The sequence below is a fragment of the Oryctolagus cuniculus genome, chromosome 3 (assembly GCF_051225735.1).
Source record: "Oryctolagus cuniculus isolate XC-2025 breed Fujian yellow rabbit chromosome 3, ASM5122573v1, whole genome shotgun sequence".
Taxonomy (NCBI): Eukaryota; Metazoa; Chordata; class Mammalia; order Lagomorpha; family Leporidae; genus Oryctolagus; species Oryctolagus cuniculus.
In genome coordinates this window covers 19971067-19993104 of record NC_142869.1, presented here as the reverse complement: position 1 = coordinate 19993104, position 22038 = coordinate 19971067, and the positions used below count along the sequence as shown (strand labels likewise).

General features: G+C 58.1%; 1 protein-coding gene across 6 annotated transcripts; it reads left to right on the top strand.

Moving 5' to 3' along the window:
- Positions 1-247: 247 nt before the first annotated feature.
- On the top strand, positions 248-20515 carry STK11IP (serine/threonine kinase 11 interacting protein). 6 transcript variants are annotated; one of them, XM_051848117.3, is made up of 25 exons: positions 250-384; positions 547-632; positions 3052-3257; positions 3438-3512; positions 4275-4370; positions 5418-5525; positions 5635-5706; positions 11055-11181; positions 11394-11497; positions 11599-11694; positions 11866-11907; positions 12076-12222; positions 12411-12495; positions 12970-13332; positions 13468-13673; positions 13960-14076; positions 14157-14313; positions 16286-16516; positions 16608-16711; positions 17836-17930; positions 18014-18192; positions 18384-18465; positions 18639-18709; positions 19204-19439; positions 20100-20515. In XM_051848117.3, the coding sequence occupies exons 2-25, from the start codon at positions 572-574 to the stop codon at positions 20247-20249; spliced, it is 3210 nt and encodes a 1069-aa protein (XP_051704077.3). In that variant the 5' UTR covers positions 250-384; positions 547-571; the 3' UTR covers positions 20250-20515. The 6 variants fall into 6 exon arrangements, 4 of the variants coding, with proteins under 4 accessions (XP_089185108.1, XP_051704077.3, XP_051704078.3 ...); XR_016231437.1 differs by lacking the exon at positions 16608-16711 and having other exon boundaries at positions 249-384; XR_016231438.1 differs by lacking the exons at positions 16286-16516; positions 16608-16711 and having other exon boundaries at positions 248-384.
- The last annotated feature ends 1523 nt before the right edge of the window (positions 20516-22038 follow it).

Here is a 22038-nt window from a genome sequence, read left to right as displayed (position 1 = left end):
GCACGCAAGCCCCACGCGAATACCGAAAAACTTCCACGGCAGCCGCGCTCGCCTTCAACTCGAAAAGCAGCGTTCGCTTTGAATGAGGCTTTCCCTCACTAGCAGGAAATTCCATTCCGCCAAACACCGTTTCCTTGTCCAGGCTGCAAACGAAGTCAGCTTTTCCTCACTGGTCCACCAGGGCCGCGGCCAAACCCCGGGCAGCACCCCGCCCACAGAGCGACGCCCCGGCCAACCCGCCCGGCCCCGCCTCCTCCTGACACGTCCGCACGACTCGGGGCGTGGCTTCCGGCGACGGGACGCGCTTTCCGGGAGAGTCCCTCGGCTCCCTTTCCTTCCGGGGCGGGACTTCCTGTGCATCATAGATGCTGGGCTGTGGAGCTGGTAGGAGGATCCGACGGGAGGGTCTCCTGGTCCATTGAGCGGGCACTCCGGAGAGCACTTTTCCTCGCTTGTCTCTCTTGCATTTTCCTGCACGCCACGCCCCGGACGCCGGGCGGTGTCGGCGCCACCACCCAGCGGAGACTCTGCCACTTCCTCTTTCAGGCTCCGCCCCCGGCGTCTCGTGACCATGACGACCGCCCCGCGGGACTCAGTGGTGTGGAAACTTGCGGGACTGCTGCGGGAGTCCGGTGAGTGGACTTCCGGTTGAGCTGGGCTTCGGGCGAGGTGGGCGTGCCCTGTGCCTTGAGAGCCGCGAAGGTGCGATGGCTGGGGTCGCCAGCTGTCACTTGTCCCCCGGCTTGGTTTGCACCGCCGTTGCCTTCAGTGTCCTTGCTATCGTGGACGGTCTAAAGCCTGGCCATCCTGCTTTCTCCGCGCGGTCTCTGATACTCAGAGGGAAGTGGAAGTGGTCACTCTGCCGGGGACTGAGCGTCGTCGTGTACAGCACGGCGCCAAGTGTATTGTAGGCAGAAGCCGGGGAGTCAGACTCGCCTGGCTTGGAGTTTCAGAGTTGGCCCGAGAGGGTTTTCTGAGCCTCACGTTTTCTCGCCCGCAGAATGACATCATGATTCGTTTTAGCTCATGTGAAGTATTACTCATACAGCTTCTCTATTCATAGAGAGTCTTGCTCATGTAGATTTTTTTTAAGTGTCAGAATCGGCAGCTGTGGTTATTAGGATGGCTTCCCTCTGCCCGGGCAGTGGAGCCCTTCGCATGCAGGGTTAGCATTAGTTTTGGCAGAACAAGCTCTTAGACAGAAGTAGCAACTTCCCACCAGCTATGTGGCCTCAGTGGAGATCCTTAACTTCTTGGAGGCTCTGTTTTCCTGCCTGTAGGACCGGGTCAGTGGGGCTTCTCTTTGGGCACTTCGGGAGATGTAAATAGGGCCACAGAGTCATCTGGCACTTGTTGCCAGTTAAGGTCAGCTGCTGCTCCTCCCTGCTTGCCACTCAGATTGGTGGTTTTGGGGAATCTCTCTCTCCTGGCTTGTGTGACTAATGATACAGTGACCGTGCTAATGATATTACAGCTGCAGGGTGCTGTGCACCTGTTGTACTTCCTCCTCTGGAGCAGGAGGCTCTTTGAGGGTGGGAAGGGTCCTGGAACCACATCAGCGCTATCCCCATGTCGAGTGTGCAGAGCTGCCTCGTGCAGGGTTGTAGGATTGGTTCACTTCACAGAAGTTTGATAGGGCCCTGCGGGCTCGGGCGGCTGGGATGTGTGAGCATGTGACTCCGAGGAGGTTGGGGAGGGAGATCTTTGTGCTGGTGCTTGCAGGAATCTATGCACATGACACAGAACTATGTCTGCACATTGTACAGTGGTCTGATGTGCTGCCTCCGATGCAGTCATTGGGGGAAACTGGGTTAATAGGTGGGACCTCTGAATATTTCTACAGCATCCCTTCCTTCTGTCACTTTATTTTTTATTTATTTATTTATTTTTTGACAGGCGGAGTGGATAGTGAGAGAGAGAGAGACAGGGAGAAAGGTCTTCCTTTTCCATTGGTTCACCCTCACAATGGCTGCTGCGGCCGGCATGCTGTGGCCAGCGCACCGCGCTGATCTGAAGCAGGAGCCAGGTACTTATCCTGGTCTCCCATGGGATGCAGGGCCCAAGCACCTGGGCCATCCTCCACTGCACTCCCGGGCCACAGCAGAGAGCTGGACTGGAAGAGGGGCAACCAGGACAGAATCCGGCACCCCGACCGGGACTAGAACCTAGGGTGCCAGTGCCGCAGGCGGAGGATTAGCCTATTGAGCCGCGGCGCCGGCCATCTGTCACTTTATTTTAAAGTTAGAACAAATTCTTCATGCCCAGTCTATGGTTGGGTTCCTTCAGCGCAGTGGTGAATACGAAGGTGACTCAAATATGCCTTCAAGGATGACTGGGCCATTTAAAGCCCTGAAATCGTTAGTCTGGCCTTGCCAAGGCAGCTGCAGGTGGGACTTGAAATTTAGTAAATCTTGGGGCCAGCACTGTGGTGTGGAGGGTTAAGCTGCCACATGCAGTGCCAGTATTCCCTATGGGCACTGGTTCTTTTCCTGGCTGCTCCACTTCTGATTCTGCTCCCTACTAATGGGCCTGGAAATGCAGCAGAAAATGTACTGTATGTAGTATTATTTGAAAGTTTCTGACATGTGCATATTACGATCCCAGTCAGAAAAAGAAATCAAGAGAAAACCTTCCAACACCTCTTATGTAGAAGCGTGTCGTATGAATGTGCAGCAGGGTGATTTATTGAGAAAGGAGGAGGTTGGTCTCGAGCGGGGCAGTGGAAGGGGATGCGTCCGACAATGAGCGGGCTGTATTTCCAGTGCTGCGAGCAGACCAGGCCTATCTGAGCAGAAGGTGAAAGAATGTGCAAATAGCGGTTAGAGTTGTGTAGCACAGCAATCTCATGTGTCAGGCTGAATAGCTAGGACTCTGTTGAAGATGGGGGGAGCCACTGAACACTTCTGAGCCTGGGAGGAGGTTCAAAGTTTGATCCGAGAGCGGAAGATCGGTGACATGGGTGGGGGAGGTGTCTTTGGGGTGACAAAGTCTTAGAAGGAAGGGAAGGATCTTTTCACTGCGTCCTCCCTCCTGTCTGCCCTCTCCCTGCAGGGGACGCCGTCCTGTCTGGCTGTAGCACACTGAGCCTGCTCACTGGCACGCTGCAGCAGCTGAACCGCATATTTGAGCTGTACCTGGGGCCATGGGGCCCTGGCCAGACAGGCTTCGTGGCTCTGCCCTCCCACCCTGCCGACTCTCCCATCATCCTCCAGCTGCAGTTCCTCTTCGATGTGCTGCAGAAAACGCTTTCCCTCAAGGTGCTGGGGGCGGAGGGGGGTGGGATGGGGCAGGATGCACCCAGGAGAGTGATGAGGCTGGGAGTGGGTAAGGGGGCGAGAAATCTGCAGGGCCAAGAAGTGGCTGATGTCAGATGCAGGTGCTTGGGCTCCGGGAGGGAGACCTGCTGTGCCTTAGTGGCTGTGGTATTTTCCTTTTAGCTGGTCTATGTTCCTGGTCCTGGCCTCCCAGGACCCATCAAGATTTTTCCCTTCAAGTCTCTTCGGCAGCTGGAGGTACAGGGACGTTGGGGCACGTGGTGCATGAGATCCAGCTTGGGGCAGCCTCTAGGAGAAAGAGGTGGTGTCTTTTTGTGGGGAGGCCAGGCCCAAGTGTACCGTGTGCAATGTGTGGTACCCGCTCTCTTTTCCATTTATTGCTTCCCTTACCCTTTGTGGGGCTTCATCATTTTCTTCCCGCTCCCCGAGGGGAAGTGGGGATGAGGTCTTTGTCTTCTCTGAGGGTCTGCCCCCTCCCTCACCCTTCCCCTGCGCAGCTCGGAGGTGTCCCCCTCCACTGCCTGTCTTCTCTGAGGCTCCGCCCCCTCCCTCGCCCCTCCCCTGCGCAGCTCCGAGGTGTCCCCCTCCACTGCCTGTCTTCTCTGAGGCTCCGCCCCCTCCCTCGCCCCTCCCCTGCGCAGCTCTGAGGTGTCCCCCTCCACTGCCTGTCTTCTCTGAGGCTCCGCCCCCTCCCTCGCCCCTCCCCTGCGCAGCTCCGAGGTGTCCCCCTCCACTGCCTGTCTTCTCTGAGGCTCCGCCCCCTCCCTCGCCCCTCCCCTGCGCAGCTCTGAGGTGTCCCCCTCCACTGCCTGTCTTCTCTGAGGGTCTGCCCTCCCTCGCCCCTCCCCTGCGCAGCTCCGAGGTGTCCCCCTCCACTGCCTGTCTTCTCTGAGGCTCTGCCCCCTCCCTCGCCCCTCCCCTGCGCAGCTCCGAGGTGTCCCCCTCCACTGCCTGTCTTCTCTGAGGCTCCGCCCCCTCCCTCGCCCCTCCCCTGTGCAGCTCCGAGGTGTCCCCCTCCACTGCCTGTATGGACTCCGTGCCATCTACTCGCAGCTGGAGACCCTGATTTGCAGCAGGAGCATCCAGGCTTTGGAGGTAAGCGGGGGGAGTGCGCCCTGATTCCTTGTCCCGCGAGACTCGGAAGACCGAGCTGTGTGTCCTCTCCAGCCTTCCCCAGCCCCTGCCTCCCTCCCGTGTCCTTGCTCGCTGTCCCATCCCGCAGCTCCGTGTCCCTGTCACACGTTCACAGTTACACCAATAGCACCGGCTTAAATCTCCTAGTGTCTGCCCTCCTCCTCTCCCTGCAGGGAACTCCTTGAAGACAGAGAGAGCTTTTCTTTTTCTTTATTTTTTTTTAAAGATTTTATTTATTTGAGAGGTAGAGTTATAGACAGAGAAAGAGACAGAGAGAAAGGTCTTCCATCTGCTGGTTCACTCCCCAAATGGCCGCGATGGCTGGAGCTGGGCCAATCTGAAGCCAGAAACCAGGAGCCTCTTCCAGTCTCCCACATGGGTACAAGGGCCCCAGCACTTGGGCCATCTTCTGCTTTCCCAGACTCTAAGCAGAGAGCTGAATTGGCAGAGAAAGAGCAGGGACTTGAACCAGTGTCCTTATGGGATGCGGGCACTGCAGGTGGAGGCTTAGCCTACTACATCATAACACCGTCCCCCGAAAACCCGTTTTTTTTTTTTTTTTTTAAGATTTATTTATTTATTTATTTGTGAGGCAGAGAGGGAGGGACAGAGATCTTCCGTCCACTGGTTCACTCCCCAAATGGCCACAATGGCCAGAGCTGGGCCAATACAAAGCCAGAAGCCAGGAGCTGGCTCAGGTCTCCCATGCAGGGGCAGGGGCCCAAGGGCTTGGGCCATCTTCTGCTGCTTTCCCAGGCACATTAGCAGGGAGCTGGATTGGAAGTGGAGCAGCTGGGCTCGAACCAGTGCCCATATGGGATACCGGTGCTGTAGGTGACGGCTTCACCCACTACACCACAGCGCCGGCCCCAAGCCCTGGGCTCTGTTTAAGCAGGCATCCGCGGATGGAGCCCAGTGTATGGGGCACGAATGACGGGATGGTAGGGCATGGCCTTGGTGTGGAGAGGAGGGTGGGGTGGAGTAAGGAGCTGCCGTGTGCCCGCTCAGGAGCTGCTCTCGGCCTGTGGAGGTGACCTCTGCTCTGCCCTGCCCTGGCTGGCTCTGCTTTCCGCGGACTTCAGCTACAACGCACTGACTGCCTTAGACAGCTCCTTGGTGAGTGCCTCAGGGAGGGACAGGGACGGGGTTCTAGCAGCAGGGCCAGTGGGCTGTGGGGCGTCCTTGTAGTGAGGCTCAGTTCTCTGCTTCCTCTCCCATCCCCCAGCGCCTCCTGTCAGCCCTGCGCTTCTTGAACCTGAGCCACAATCAAGTCCAGGACTGCAAGGGCTTCCTCCTGGTGAGTGTGAGCAGCCTGGCGCCGGCGGCGCCCTCACCCTCCCAGCTGGGCCCCTGCACTCCCACTTGCTCTCGCCCCGGGCGTGGTCACATCCACCACCAGGCGGATGTGGTTTGGGGGCTCAGGCGCTAGCATCAGACAAAGCAGAGTTCAGATCTCCACTTCGGATGACCGGTGTCACTTGGGCCAAACCAGGTGACTTCTTGGTTTCTTCACCTGTTAAGCAGAACTCGTAGGAGTAGCTGGAGGTTACCAGGAGCGCTGGATGTTACTTAGCCCGGTGCGTACACGCAGAGCTGCTGCTGAACAACCTGTCTTCTGGGTTCTCCCGCCCCCCTGCCAAGGGTGGACAAAGCTGGATGCTAGTTAAAGAAGTATGGACAGATGTTACTCAGTATTAACTGTGACGCTAGGGAAGAGGATGCAACAGGAACTAAATTCCACCTCAGTCAGTGCGGAAGAGACCGGGTGTTTTGAAGGGAGGGTGGGATGGGAGAATAGCAAGGCCTGAGCAGAGCCGGGGAAGTGGGAATTTACAAAAAGCAGCAAAGGGACGTTGTTCCATGGGAAACCCATCTGGGTTTGCTGACTGGACTTCGTCCATGCTAGGCCCCCACCTCCCACAGAGACTGAGAGAAGCGGCTCTGTCTTCAGGTATTGGCTGCAATGAATAGTAAATTCTTTGGCGGCCTTGAGTTTCCCCAGGCAGGAATTTCAGGGCACTGAAGTGGCCTTCCTAGGGATGTGGGCCCGAGCTGTTAGGAACCACATTAGTGTTTGTGCAAGGTTTTTCTTTTTTTTATTTGAGAGGAGAGAGAGATACGGAGAGCTTTCATCGTCTGGTTCACTCCCCAATTGCCTGCAACAGCTGGGACTGGGCCAGGCCCAAGCTGGGAGCTGGGTATGCAGTCCATGTCTCCCACATGGTAGGTGGGAACCCAGTTACTTGAGCCACCGTCACTGCCCCCCTCAAGGTCTGCGTTAACAGGAAGCTGGAGTCAGGCGCTGGAGCTGTGAATGAAACCCAGATACTCTGATGTGGGATGTGGGCGTCTTAACCACTAGGCCGGATGCGCCTGCTCCCTCTTGAAGTGTTTTTTGTTTTTAATTGATTTGAAAGACAGAGTGCCAGAGATTGAGGTAGATGTATTTTCCATTTGCTGTTTCACTGCTTCAGTGCCGGGACTATGACAGACTGAAGCCTGGAACTTGGAACTCAGTCTAGGTCTGCCATGTAGATGGCAGGGACCCAAGCAATTGAGTTATCCCTGCGTCTCCTAGGGTGTGCATTAGCAGGAAGCTGGATCAGCAGTGGAGGTGGGACCTGAACCTAGGCCCTCTGATATGGGCTGTGGGCATCCAAGTGGCACTCAACCTGCTACACTGCAACACTCACAAGATCTTTAATGTAGAAATGGAAAGAATTGAGTTCTTTTTTTTTTTTTAAGGAAAGGATTTACTTTATATATTTGAAAGAGTTGAGAGAGGGAGAGAGAGAATGATCTTTCATTGCCTGGTTCATTCCCTAAATGGCTGCAACAGCCATGACTGGACCAGTTCAAAGCCAGGTGCGTGGAACTCCTTCTGGGTCTCCTACGTGGGTGGCAGCGGCCCAAGTAGTTGGGCCGTCTTCTGCTTCCCCAAGCACATTAGCAGCGAGCTGATCAGAAGTAGAGCAGCCAGGACTTGACCAGTGCTCATAGCTCACTGTGCCATAATGCCATTCCTGAAAAAAAAAAATAATTTATTCTGAATTTTGTTGAGCTTGTGCTGTACAGTCTTCCATTTCTAATAGGCCAAGGTCGAGGCCTAGTTAGAAAGAGGTGTCCGAAGGCCTTCACCAGAGTTGGTCAAGGTGAGAATCTTTTGTCAGTCCTTCTTCTTGTTCAAGGAAAGAAGAGACACTTGTCTTTCCTCTGAACAACATAAATCCATTTCTTGCCTGATCAGCTTTTGTTCATTAAGGAGCAACTGAAGTATATATTGAGACCTGGTAATAGAGGGTATTTGCCGGATGGCGTGAGCATTTAATGGAGGACATTTCTATGGAAATGAAAAGGAAAGATCAGTGGTTGGAGCAGACCATAAATCCATTTTCTGAGTCCAAAAGGCAGCCAGCTGAGAAGATTTCTGGATGTTGAGCTCTGAGCTTCTTGGGAGGCGGCGTGAGGGTGGCAGTGGCAGTCTGATGGATTTCCTGGGCTGTGGTGTGGGTGCTGTGGCGCTGACTCAGACGTCGCTGGCACACTCACGGTCCTTTCCTGGATCTGAGCGTGGAAGATGCAGGGATTCCCGCGGACTGTCTCATGTAGTGGTTCATACATGAGCTGTCCTTTCAAGTTTCTATCAGTAGTCCAGTTTCAGCTCAATGGGGCTTTTTTCAGCTTCTGGGGGGAAGACAGTCTACAAGATAGCCCAGAGCTACAGTGTAGTCAGGTTTTCATTTTCAGTGTAGCCAATTCAAGAGGGAGGGACAAAGACCAGAAATGTTAGTTTGGAGAATTGTAGCCAAATACTGAAGCAAATTGGAAGAATTGAGGACTTGGTAAGGGCTGACAGAATGTGTAAACCAGGACCCAGTCCACTTTTACTAGTAGTAGATAATCAAACCTCAAAGAGAATGAACAGTACTAGGAGGCCTGTGGCCCAGTGGGTTAAACCATATGCCAAGATACCATATCGGAGCACCATTTCAAGTCCTGGCTCCCGGCTTCCAGTCCAGCTCCCTGCCAATGCAATGGAGAAGGCAGCAGAAGATGGCTTGGGTTCCTGCCACCCAGGTGGAGCTCCGAGTTCCTGGCTTTGGCCTGGCCCAGCCTTGGCTGTTGTGGCCATTTGGGCAGTGACCTGGTGGATGGAACATTTCTCTGTGTCTCTGTCTCTGCAACTCTACCTTTAAAATAAACAAATCTCAAAGAAGAAAAAAGAAAAAACAAACAGGACTAGAATCTAGTAACCCGTAAGGGTATGTAAATACTCTGTTTAGTTGAGACATGCAAGTTTTCTCTGTAGTCGCCACTTTCCCCCTTGATGAGACAGTAAGATGATTTACAAAATCAGCCTGGTCTCATTAGATTGGACCTGCTTAGTTGCATAGGTGCGGTGAGAATTGTAATTAACTACATAGGCTTTTTTTTTTTTTTTTTTTTTTTTTGGACAGGCAGAGTGGATAGTGAGAGAGAGAGACAGAGAGAAAGGTCTTCCTTTTTGCCATTGGTTCACCCTCCAGTGGCCGCCATGGGTGGCGCGCTGCGGCCAGCACATCATGCTGATCCAAAGCCAGGAGCCAGGTGCTTCTCCTGGTCTCCCATGGGGTGCAGGGCCCAAGCACTTGGGCCATCCTCCACTGCACTCCTGGGCCACAGCAGAGAGCTGGCCTGGAAGAGGGGCAACCTGGACAGAATCCGGCGCCCCGACCGGGACTAGAACCCGGTGTGCCGGCGCCGCAAGGCAGAGGATTAGCCTATTGAGCCATGGCACCGGCCCAACTACACAGGCTTTTTAAGTTTGCTTTGGTGGAACATATTTTTTTTAATAAAAGAGAGCTTTTTTTTTTAAAGGTTTATTTATTTATTTGAAAGTCAGAGTTACACAGAGAGAGGAGATGCAGAGAGAGAAGTCTTCCATCTGCTGATTCATTCTCCAATTAGCCACAATGGCCAGAGCTGCACCGATCCAAAGCCAGGAGCCAGGAGCTTCTTCTGGGTCTCCCACTTGGGTGCAGGGGCCCAAGGACTTGAACCATCTTCTACTGCTTTCCCAGGCGCATTAGCAAGGAGCTGGATTGGAAGTGGAATAGCTGGGGCTTGAACTGGCACCCATATGGGAGGCCAGCGTTGCAGGCAGTGGCTTTACCCGATATGACACCATGCTGGCCCCTAAGGGAGACGTTTTATAGATGCAGTTTGGAAGATCTTGGTTCCTGAAGAAACCGTGGAAGTTCCAGAATCTCCTCAGTAAAGTCAGGCCAGCAGGAGTGGGGAAGCATGTAGTCAACAGGGGTCTCTGGCAACCAGGGAGCTCTTGGGAGGAGCAGGTTCAAGAAGCAAGAACAGGAATTGGGGAGTGAGTGGATTGTCCCTGGAAGCAGAGTGAGGGAGAACTTCCAGCCCAGGCGGGACTTTGAGACACAGCTGGGACTCTCACCTCGAGGCAGAGTCCGTCTCACTGCCTGGTGGCCCTTCGTCCCAGGCGCTGGGTGAGGAGTCTGCTCAGCAGTGGGTCTGCCACTCATCAGGCAGGAGTGAAGCAGAGCCTTCAAAGGTGCACCCTGGGTCCTGGGGGAGAGGCCCGGGGCCCAGTGACGGCTCTCCTCCCATCTGAGTCTTGCTGCCAGGTGGCCGTCACAGCTGGGTGTGGGTGAAGACGGGTGTTCATCAGTAGTCAGCTACTGTGTTGTAGAGGGAAGAGGGTCGGGGGTGGGCTGAAGTCCACCTTCCACCTCTATGCACAGTCACAGCATCTTTTTTTAAAATTAATTTTAAAGATTCGTTTATTTATTTGAGAGGCAGAGTTACAGAGAGGACTTCTATTTGCTGGTTCACTTCCCAAATGGCTGCAATGGCCAGATCTGAGGTGATTCAAAAACAGGAGCCAGGAACTTCTCCTAGGTCTCCCACGAAGGGTGCCCAAGCACTTGAGCCGGCGCTGTGGCTCAATAGGCTAATCCTCCACCTTGCGGCGCCGGCACACCGGGTTCTAGTCCCGGTTGGGGCGCCGGATTCTGTCCCGGTTGAGCCATCTTCCACTGCTCTCCCAGGCCGTCAGCAGGGAGCTGGTTTGGAAGTGGAGCAGCCGGAAGTGAAACCGGCACCCATGTGGGATGCCAGCGCCTCAGGCAGAAGTTTAACCTGCTATGCCACCTCACCAGCCCTGGCCACAGCATCTTAGAGGGAGAGTGAGAAAGGGGTGCGGTGGGGCCTGAGCAGAGCCAGGGAAGTGATTTGCAAAGAGCAGGAAGGGAACGTTGGTCTGGTAAAACCCATTAGGTTTGCTGATTGACTGGCCCTTATCCAAACTAGGCCCAGACCTCCCACAGAGACCAGGAGACAGGGGTCCCGTGCTCAGACGTTGGCTGGAACAAATAAAATCTTTGGCAGCCTCAGTTTCCTAGGCAGGAACTTAAGTGGGCTGCTGGGGCCATGCTGGGGCTGTGGCCTTGAGCTGTTGGGAACCGCGCTAGTGTCTGTTCAAGTCTTTCCGCGGGGCGGGTGGGCGTGGTGGGGGAGGAAACGGTTTGTGCCAGAGACGACAGTTTTTTAGGGGAGGTTGAGGCCGAGAGAAGTCTGCTCCGAGGTGTCTGACTAGCTTTTGGTCAAGGGGAGTCTTTGTTTCCCTGGCCCTGCCAGGATTTGTCTGAGCTCTGCCATCTGGACATCTCCTATAACCGCCTGCATTTGGTGCCGAGAATGGGACCCTCCGGGGCTGCTCTGGGGATCTTGATCCTGCGAGGCAATGAGCTTCAGAGCCTGCGTGGTGAGCCTGGGGCACAGGGGCCAATGGGGAGGGGAGTGCGAGTGCGGCGGGGGTGCGGTGGAGGGGGCAGTGGTCCTGCAGGTGGCCTGGGGACCACGTGCCTCTGAGCCTCCTGAGGGTTCGGAGTGGGCCTGAGCCGTGAGGGTGTGTCTCTCAGCACCCCCCTATCCTCGCACCCCCACGCCCTTCCTCCCTTCTCGCCCCCGCCCCAGGCCTGGAGCAGCTGAGGAACCTGCGGCACCTGGATGTGGCGTACAACCTGCTGGAAGGACACAGGGAGCTGTCGCCGCTGTGGCTGCTGACTGAGCTCCGCAAGGTGAGTTGTGGCTGGGCCCTCTGCCCCTGGACGGGAGGCTGGTGCCTTCCTCCCACGGGGCAGGTCCCAGGCACCCGTCATCCTCTCATCCTGCCTCTCAGCTCTACCTGGAGGGGAATCCTCTGTGGTTCCACCCCGAGCACCGAGCCACCACTGTCCAGTACCTGTCACCGCGGGCCAGGGATGCTGCTCCTGGTGTGAGTGACTGCCCGGTGTCCCTCTGCTTTCCCTTTCCTGCCTAGTCCCGCCTCCCCCGCCCACTCTTGCTGTCCCTGGGGAGGGGCCTGGGACTGAACCCCATGTTTACTCTTTGTTCAGTAGCTAGCTGACCCACCCCAGCTCTCCGTCTCCTCTTTGTCTCTGTTCAGTTCCTTCTTGATGGCCGGGTCTTGTCACCGAGGGACTTCCAGGTCAGTGCGTTGGGGCAGGGGAGCCGGGTGACAAGGAATGCTGTGAAGGGAGGGTGCCGATGGGGAGCTGGGGTGGCAGGGCGTCTTCCTGGACATCCTTGGTTGGCGTGGGTGGGGCATGGGTGCTCCATGGCCCCAAACTGTCTCTTCTTCCATGTCACATGCCAGACCCCTGCTTCTTTGGGGCTTGGCCCGTCTGCCCCACCTGTGCCCTGGGTAGCAGGGAGTGTGACCGAAACCTCAGGTGGCCCTGAGCTGAGTGACAGCCTCTCCTCAGGGGGCATTGTGACCCAGCCCCCACTTCGGAAGGTTAAGGTCAGTGGCGTTTTTGATCGCCTTGTGTCTGGGGTTGGGTCTGTCCCTGTGTCCCTGGCTTCTCTGTGGTCAGGGAGTAGTAGTAGGGAGGCCTTACCTTGCCAGTGGCTGTCAGTGGGGGGTGGCCACGGGTGGTGGACCTGGCAGCCCTGGCTTTTGTAGAGCTCAGTCCCTCTGCCTGCCCTCAGAGCCGAGTGCGCGTGAGGCGGGCCAGCATCTCTGAGCCCAGCGACACAGACCCGGAGCCGCGGACTCTGGAGCCCTCCCCTGCCGGTAAGTCGGCCCCTCGCCCCTCCCGCCCCGCCCAGCTCTCTCTGCCCTCCGAGTCAAGTGAGGGCCTGGTCGGAGAAGCTGTTTTCAGGTGGGTCGGAACACTGTAGAGGGTCTCGGGTCTTCCCTCCTCTCTCCTGGGTTAAGGAAAGAAGTGAATGTCCTGGGCAGCGTTTGCCGGAGGGTTTCAGGGATCATTAACGTTGAGATGGGTCGCAGCCGTGTAGGAAATGGATCTCGTGGCCAGATGAGTTTGGGAAACGCTAGGCTGAGCATCCACGCTTCTTCCCTGAAGGCCGTCTCAGGAGCTTAGATGCAGGACTGTGTCCTGCGAATCTCGAGCAGCGTTCCAGAGCGCGCCCGGGGACGCGCCGCTGAGGGAACGCTGCTGCCCCGTGCACAGCCGGGTGCTGCTCGCAGAGGCGCGCCCAGGAGAAGAGGCTGGGCTTACTCAGCTCTGCCCCCCCACCCCCCCAGAATGGTTTGTGCAGCAGCACCGGGAGCTGGAGCTCCTGAACAGCTTCCGGGAGCGCTTTGGCTGTGACTGGCTGCAGTACCGGAGCCACCTGGAGACCTCTGGGAGCCCCGTTCCTGCTGCCTCCAGGACCGCCGCCCTCAGCACACCTCCTCTGGACTCCCCGGATCCAGAGACGCTGTCCAGCACCCTGCCCAGCCTTCCGCCCGCAGAGAAGGGAGCCACAAGCCCCGAGGAGTCACCCCCAGAAATGTCAGAGGAGGGCAGGTTGGGGGCAGAGCCGCAGGAGGAAGAGGAGGGGGCGGAACAGGAGGAAGAGGAGGAAGCAAAGGAGGAAGAGGAGCAGGCCCAGAAGGAAGTAGCAGGTGGGCACCGCGTGGCCCTGGGGAAGCTGGCTAAGTGATGCGCATGTCGGGGAGTGGGGACAGGGCAGACCGGTGGGAGGGCAGAGCCTCGGGGGTGCTGTCCCTCCCTCCAGGCCTCTCCTGGTCTCTCCACAGTGGAGCTCTGCCGCCCCATGCTGGTGTGTCCCCTGCAGGGGCCCGAGGGCGTGCGGGGCCGGGAGTGCTTTCTCCGGGTCACTGCTGCCCACCTGTTTGAGGTGGAACTCCAGGCGGCTCGAACCCTGGAACGGCTGGAGCTCCAGTGTCTGGAGGCCGCTGAGGTAGAGCCCGAGACGCCAAGCCAGCAAGAGCCAGAGCCCGAGGTGAGGGGGCGTCCTCAGCGTGGCTGTCGGTGCGTGCCGGGCCCTGGACCGTACTCCCTCAGGGCACTCGGAGCCGAGCGGGATGCTTGGGGGACGAAGCCTGTGTGAGGGTGGCTTAGGGGCTGGGCTGAGGAGTGGAGATCCACGCTGCAGCTTGGATGTCAGCACGGGCCCTTGGACGGGGTCCTGAGAGCCTGTTTCCCTCCGAGCTCTCAGGGCAACACTGGTCCCTCCCTGACACCCCCACTCCACCACGGCTTTCACCTGACCCCCTCTTCCTGCGCAGGGCTCAGGCCTGCCCCCTGGGGCCCCCGTCCTCGTGCTGCACTTCTCCTACATTTGCCCTGACCGGCGCTTGCGTCGCTATGCGGTGCTGGAGCCCGATGCTCACGTGGCTGCCCAGGTGAGGGGCTGGAGCAGGCCTGGGAGGCTGCGGGGTATGGGAAGTCCTGCCCCCAGCTGCCCCCTAACCCCCTCTGGCAGGAGCTGCTTGCCGTGCTGAGCCCAGTCGCTGGCAGAGCTCAGAAGCAGCTGGGGGAAGCCAGGGACCTGCGGGGGGGCAGATTCCAGTGTCTGCGTTGTGGCCGTGAGTTCAAGCCCCACAGTGAGGAAGGCTGGAGGCCTCTGTTCCGAATGACAGGTACCAGGCCTGCCCTTGACCTCGCTGCCCACAGCCCTCCCCGCTGCAGGGAAGGTGGCTGTGGGTGGGGCTGGGGAGGGGGTGGGAGAGCCCCAGGGAGGAAGGGCGCGAGGGGGCGGGGAGCGACTGTTCTGTTGGAAGGGGAACTAAAACCTGCTGCTAACCTTTTCAAGAAAGAAAATGAACAAGAAAAGGAGAAACTGTTTTTCCCCTCTAGTCAGGAAGTGTCGCCTCTGTAGCTGCTGCAACATTATTTTTTCATGACCTGAAGGCTTTCTGGCCCCTCGGGCTGCGCTTCAGAAACGACGTGAACCCCGAGGAGCCCTCCCCGCAGGATTGGGTTCTGGTGCTGCCCCCAGAGCGAGTTTGGCTGCTGGTGTCCTCCCTGGCTGACTTTGGAAGCCGCTTGATACCAAATAGTGCCTTGTGGCTCTTCTAGTCTGTTATTTGCAGCAGGTTTTTTCCACTGTAGGCCGCTCAAAAGGCGGTGTCTTTGAAGAAGAAAGTAGTCTTGAGCACAGCTTTGTCGGGGTGCCTGATTTTTATTAGCCCCCCTCCTTTCCGGCAGCAGCTGAAGCAGGGGTTTACATTTTGTTCAGAAAGTGGAGCCGTGCTCTGTTCCCCAGCCTCAGCCCGTCCAGTCGGCTGCTGCAGGCCCCACAGCACAGTGTGGACGACTGAAATAGTCCCAGCCCTCCTGCGCCCTGGCGCCCTTCCTTGGGGCCCTGTGGCCTCGGGTTCCTTCTGTGGTGGCATTATTAGCGATCACTCCCTGTGCCAGGGACTCCTTTTATGTGAGCATCAGTTACCTCCTCTGAACAAAGTGCCCCGCACCGGGACGCTCCTGGGGGATTTGGAGGCCACACGAAGGCACCGGGCACAACACCTGGCATGAGGCAGGTCTCCCTGACTTGGCCGTGGCTGTCATCTCCTGCAGCCAGGTGGCCTTGGACAGCAGGTGTAAATTGTTTAGTCTTTCCTCTGTTTGTTTGCAAGATGGGAGAGAGGGAGTTTGACACTGGCCTGCACTCTAGCGCATGCCCAACACCGTGCAGCTGCTCGGTGTTTTCTCCTCACTGCTGCGCGGTGTCCTGGCCTCTGTGCTCTTCCCTGCAGCCGTCCCCCCTGCCCTGGCAGACACACACCAGGGGCATCCCCGTTCTGCAGATGAGGAGCCAGGCTCATTGAGTCCCTGTGACCTGGCTTTGGCTGTAGCGCCATTCATAGGGTCAGGGATCGGGCCCAAAGCTGTCACTAGAGTCCTTCAGCTGTTGATTTTGGTGTTCAGACATGGCTGGTAGCACAGAGGTACTTGGTCAGCCCAAGGCTGGGGATGGGACTAGAGCAGGGTTCGGTTGAGTTGGGGCCAATTTGTGATGAGAAGGTGGGGTGTAAGCCGGCGCTGCGGCTTAATAGGCTAATCTTCCACCTTGCGGCGCCGGCACACCGGGTTCTAGTCCCGGTCGGGGCGCCGGATTCTGTCCAGGTTGCCCCTCTTCCAGGCCAGCTCTCTGCTGTGGCCCAGGAAGGCAGTGGAGGGTGGCCCAAGTGCTTGGGAGACCAGGAGAAGCACCTGGCTCCTGCCTTCGGATCAGCGCGGTGCGCTGGCTGCAGTGCGCTGGCTGCGGCAGCCATTGTAGGGTGAACCAACGGCAAAAGGAAGACCTTTCTGTCTGTCTCTCTCTCTCACCTCTCACTGTCCACTCTGCCTGTCCAAAAAAAAAAAAAAAAAAAAAGAAGGTGGGGTGTATTTGAGGAGGCTGTGGGTTAGCGTGTGCCTCGTGGGGACAGGGCCTGCTGAGTCAGCACCTGTGCCGGGGAAGGAGTTGCAGGGCTCGGGTTACGGTGCAGTTCTAAGGCTGGAGATGCCACACTGGGAGGCCTGAGGTGGGCGGAGAGTGCTGTAGAGTGGTGCGGGCTGCTGTGCTGTGTGCGGGAGGCTCACGGGGCCTGGGTCCGCCCTTCCCTGCAGAATCTCCTGCTGTGTGTCCACACTGTGGTAGTGACCATGTGGTTCTTCTGGCTCTGTCTGGGACAACCCCTACCTGGGAGCAGGAGCAGGGAGAGCCGTCGCCGGTTCCCTCTCAGTCCTTGAGCCCTGTCTGTGACCCCTCTGGCCACGGCGACCACCTTGATGGGGCTGACGGCGTCCCACCCCAGGCACCGATCTCCCACACCCGCAGCAGCTGGAGCCTCAGCCCCCGTGAGTACAGGCGACAGCCAAGAGTGGGTTGGAAGTGGAGATGGAGCCCTGGACTGCCAGAGGCAGCTGATGGTCCACTGGTTGCCCCCAGCCCTTGAGCGCTGTGGCCTGCGCTCCGTGGACCACCGGCTCCGGCTCTTCCTGGATGTCGAGGTGTTCGGCGATGCCCAGGAGGAGTTCCAATGCTGCGTCAAGGTCTGTGACACCTGACACTGCCCGTGCCTCTGACTCGCCCTGGTGCACACTGCTTCCACCACGGCAAGTCGAGCCGGGTCGGGGGCTCTGGAGGGATCAGATCCAGCTCCTGGTTTCAACTCCAGCCTCCCTTCCTTGGCTGTGGGCACACGTGGCTGTATTTGAGTCTCAGTGGCCACCTTTCTCCACGGGACCACACTTGCCTCGCAGGGTGGCAGCACGAGAGCCGATGTCCGTAAGCTGCTCGGTGCAGCCCCTGGTGCTCAGGATGTGGGGCCTCCTGTACCCTCACAAATACACAGTGCGTTAGGCCTGTTTGTTGAGCACCTGGTACATGATAGACATTAAGGAGGGTAAGCCTGTCTTGCCCTTGATCTTAGAGTCCGGGGTAAGGAGTGGATGACGATTGTGCAACGTGAAAGTGCTGTGGTTCGGCCAAGGGCTAGAAGGGGCATCTGGTGCTCCGTGAGTTCAGGAGCCTGCCTTGGAGGTGCTGCCTAAGCTCAGTGTTGAAGCATGAGTTAGAAGTAGGGTGGCAGGAGGGGCTGGTGTTGTGGCGTAGCAGGTAAAGCCGCCATCTGTAGTGCCAGCATCCCATCTAGGCACTGGTTCCCAGCTCCCTGCTAATGCGCTTGGGAAAGCAGCGGAGGATGGCCCAAGTCCTTGGTCCCCTGCACCCTGTGGGAGACCTGGAGGAAGCTCCTGGCTCCTGGCTTTGATCCCATTTGGGGAGTGAACCAGAGGATGGAAGATCGCTCTCTCTCTCTGCCTTTCAAATGAATAAAATAAATCTTCAAAGTAGGGAGGACAAGGATGTCGAAGGTGAAGGAGGAAGGGAGGCGGGAGGGCCAGGGAGCAGGGCGGGTGGCCTGGGGAGAGGCGCCAGTGTGGCTGCTAGGGATTTGGCCTTGGTGCTGAGGACTGCTGGGAGCACCGGAGGACCTGATGGCTTTGTGCTTTGGAACTGGCTGGCAGAGTGTGCCGGGTGGGCTGGGGGCGGTGAGGTGACAGAGGGGAAGCACTAGGGTCTGAGCCGGGCAGGGGCTCACGGTGGCGTTGCGGCAGGGAGAGCGGGCCAGCTTTCAGTCCCCTTCTCCTGCACTAATGACTTCCTCTTCCCTTAGGTGCCCGTGGTGCTGGCCGGCCACACGGAATTCCCGTGCCTCGTGGTCGTGTCTGATCACAGGCTTTACCTGTTGAAAGTGACGGGGGAGATCCGGTGAGTTAGCTGGGGGCACGGCTGGGGCCTCCCTCCTCATCTCTGTCCTCACTCTCTGACACCTGCCCCGTCTCTCTCCACAGCGGGCCTCCGGCTGGCTGGCTGCAGCCGACCCTGGCCATTCCGCTGCAGGATCTGAGTGACCTAGAGCTGGGCCTGGCAGGACAGAGCCTGCGGCTGGAGTGGGCGGCTGGGGCGGGAGGCTGTGTGCTGCTGCCCCGAGATGCCAGGCGTTGCCGGGTCTTCCTAGAGGAGCTCATGGGTGAGACAGGGGAGAGGCCGGGGGTGGGGCTGCGCTGCCCGGGTCTGGCACCCTGTGATGGTGACAGTGACAGTGGAGCTTGTACAAGTTTCTGAAGTCAAGGACTGTGGAGAATGGGAAGGTACTGAGAGGTGGAGGGCTGGGCTACAGCAGAGCAGAGCCTGCTGAGGCTTCTGGCTGGCTCTGTGCAGATGTCCTGGGGTCTCTGCCCCCTACCCGGAGGAACTGCATCAGCGCCAGGGAGGAGGAGGTGACCCCACAGCACCGGCTCTGGTGGGTTTGGTGCCCAGGCCCTCTCTCCCTAGACATGGTCCTGTCACCTGTCCTCATGCCCACACCGCCCCATGGGTTCCTCCTGACCCAGCCACCATGCTTCCTTCCCACTGCCCCTCGCACCCTTCCGCCGCCACCAGCTGACCTGCCCACGTCTGCCGCGTTCCTCCTAGGCCACTGCTAGGAAAAGACGCTTCGTTGGAGGCCCCCCAGTTCTTCTATCTCCGGGCGTTCCTGGTGGAAGGTCAGGGCTGTGTGCGGCAGCTGGGCCCCCAGTCTCTGTACCCATCAGCCTCTGCGGTGCCCCCGTAACAACTGGCACTTGGTGGATCCTGGCCTTCCTTGGACCCCTGGCTGGACTCCAGTGGTGGCCCTGGTGGTCCCGCTTCTCGGGGGGGCCTGGAAGGCGCCTGTGTCCTCAGAGACCTGTGCTTTGGGGTCCTGGCTGTCCCTGACGTCGGGCAGATCATGAGTCTGCTCTGCCTTGTCCTGTCGGAGAAGCTGGGGCTGGGGAGGGACCCTTGTTGGAGCTGGGTGGGGGCCGGCACAGGCTCCCCTGTGTGGAGCCTCAGAGGTCTGGAGACTGCAGATCCCTGGTGTTCGGAAGGGGAGGGTCTTGCCCCTGGGGCACAGGCTGTTCTTCGTCCAGCCCTGTGAACGGTTCCTCCCGAGCCGCACGGGGACTTGGGCCCTCGATGGCCTTCTGCTCTGGATCTTACCCTGCCTCTCTCCCTCCAGGCCCCTCTGTGTGCCCCGTGTCCCTGTTGCTGACTCTGTCCACCCTGTACCTGTTAGACGAGGATGCGGCAGAGCCCCCTCTTCCAGCAGCTTCGGGTGAAGCCTCTGAGAAGGCCCCCGCATCGGGGCTGGGCCCTTCCCTGCACGTCCGGGGGCAGCAGCCCCTGAGCAGCCTGAGCTCCGTGCTGCTCTACCGCACAGCCCCGGAGGCGCTGCGCCTGGTCTTCTACGATGAGGTGTGTGTGTGTGGGCGGGACGGCAGAGGGCATGGGCTCTGAGGACAGGGTGGGGAAATGGGTCTGGGGAAGCTGGGGATTGGAGCCAGGATGGAACTGAGGGCTGGACAGTTGGTGAAGGGGACGCGGAGCCAGAGTGGGGACCTGGGATCGCCCCAGGTGCGGGTGAGCAGCAGGGGGAGCGCGGGGCAGCTGGCAGTGTGGACACCCAGGACTTGAGCCACTTGGTCGTGGGAGGCCTTTCCTGAGGCCCCAGCTGCTTGCCCTGTGCCAGCTGGGCCTGCTGCGCACGGCTGTGAGCTCCACGGCCACAGGAGGAGGAAGGACTGTCTCTAGTTCCATTTCACAGATGAGGAAATAGGCTTGCGGGCATTAGCAGGAATTGAGCCCGTGCGATTCCTTGGAACTGACTGTAGAACTTCCGCTACATCAGGGAAGGGGAAGGAGATGAGTTGATAAACCTGGAGGCCCTCTGGGGGCTTCCTGTAACTGTTGACTGGGTTCAGTTCACAAAGCTCAGAGTCGGGGGTCTTTTATGGGAACTGATACAGGCTTGGGAAGGAGATGAGCCAAGGAGGGGTGGTGAGTCCTCCCTGGCCTCCCCATCCCCGCCTGGGAGTTCTCCCTGTCTCTCACCCAGCTAACTGCTTGGCCTGCCAGGTGTCGCGGCTGGAGAGCTTTTGGGCACTGCGTGTTGTGTGTCGGGAGCAGCTGACAGCCCTGCTGGCCTGGATCCGGGAGCCCTGGGAGGAGTTGTTTTCCATTGGACTACGGACGGTGACCCAAGAGGCCCTGGACCTTGACCGATGACACTGCCTCTCTGGTCGTGACCTAGAGCGCGAGCCAAGCCACAGATACTTCTCCTGAACTCTGCATCTGGCTTCTGGACTCTGGCTGGAGACTTCTGTAGCCTCTGGGCGCTGGCCAGTGAGACACCAAGTGACCCGTGGTTAAGGGAAGGGCTAGAGAAATGGTCTGGCCTCTGGCACTGCTGGCCCATGGAGTCAGGCCAAGTGGTTGGTAGGAATGTTTCTCCTGCACTTTTTCTCAGGTATCAATAAAGTTGTTTCATTGCAGGTGTTGTGGGTGGTGGTACTTAGGTACGTCACTCATGGGCCAGCCACGTCCCTAACCTTTTCAGCAAACTGCTCTGCGTGTAACTCTTCCCCAGTGGGGACCCCCAAGCAGCCGTGTTGGTGCTGCAACACCCCATCTCCAGCCACACTCCGCATGGCCCCAGCTTATGTGGGCACCTGGCCAGCAAGCTGCAGTGGCCCATTTTGTACCTGGCGTAAGCTCGCTGCCGCAGAGTGGGGCGGGTTGGATTCACACTCTGGGGTTTCAGATGGGAACTAGTGAGGATCTCGGGCCATTGAGGAGGGTGGCTGGGGAGAGGGGTGCTGGGCCGTGGAGGGAGAGGTCAGCATCTAGAACTTTCTGTGCTTGCCTTCTCAGCGCCACCTCACTCATCCTAGTGGCATGGGTGGGCTGCCCCGACTCCTGCACCCCTGGCTCTGTGTGTGTGCTGTGGTGATTGGCTCAGGACCGCTCGGGTGGCCTGGTTTGGCCTAGCCCTGGCCTTTGACTGGAGCTGTCCAGACAGAGGCGAGTGTCCTCCTGGTGGAGTGCTGTGGAACAGCCTGGAGCTGCTGGCCACAAGGGGAGAGCTTTCCTGAAAGTAGAGCCTTGCAGAGGATCCCGCCCATGAAGAGGGAACAGGAGCAACTCCTGGGGTGTCTTTGGAGCGCCTGGACCCAGCTGTGCCTGAAGGCGGACCCCTTGCAATTTTACATATGCAAGTTAAAGGAAACAACCCCCCCTCCCCTTTTTTTGGCTTTCCCTAATTTGAGCCAAGTATGAACCCTGAGGGTCTTAGCTAAACAACCTCCCACTCCCAACTTGAGTCTGGCTGAATGGGGATGAGCACAGCGGGGGCACTGATGCCCCCTGATGCATGTAGAGTGACCCTGGGCTCTGCTTCCTGTTCCTGAGGCTCTGTGATGAGTCCGACCCACTTTCCGTGCCAGGCCACGGACTTGGCTAGTGTGTGGACAGCCTGCCTGGAGGGACACACAGCAGGGCTGCAAAAGGGTGTGGCAGCATCCTGACCAGCCTGCTGTCTCTATGTGGAGTTAATATGGGGGCCATTGAAAAAGTTTTTAGTAAAATTTATTTGAAAAGTAATGAACATACATTGAGAAAATATGCTATACTCAAGGACAGACAGTAAAACATGAGCTGCTCGGGGCAGGCGCTGAGGTGTAGTGGGTAAAGCCACTGCCTGCAGTTTGGCATCCCATATGGGTGCCAGTTCTGGTCCTGGCTGCTCCACTTCCGATCCAGCTCTCTACTCTGGCCTGGGAAAGCAGCAGAAGATGGCCCAAGTCGTTGGGCCTTTTCTGCACCCGTGTGGGAGACCCAGAGGAAGCTCCTGGCTCCTGGCTTTGGATCAGCGCAGCTCCAGCCGTTGCAGCCAACTGGGGAGTGAACCAGCAGATGGAAGACCTCTCTCTGCCTCTCCTTCTCTCTCTGTGTGATTCTGACTTTCAAATAAATAAATAAAAAAAGAGCTGCTCTTGTGTCCCTGACCCCTGACCTC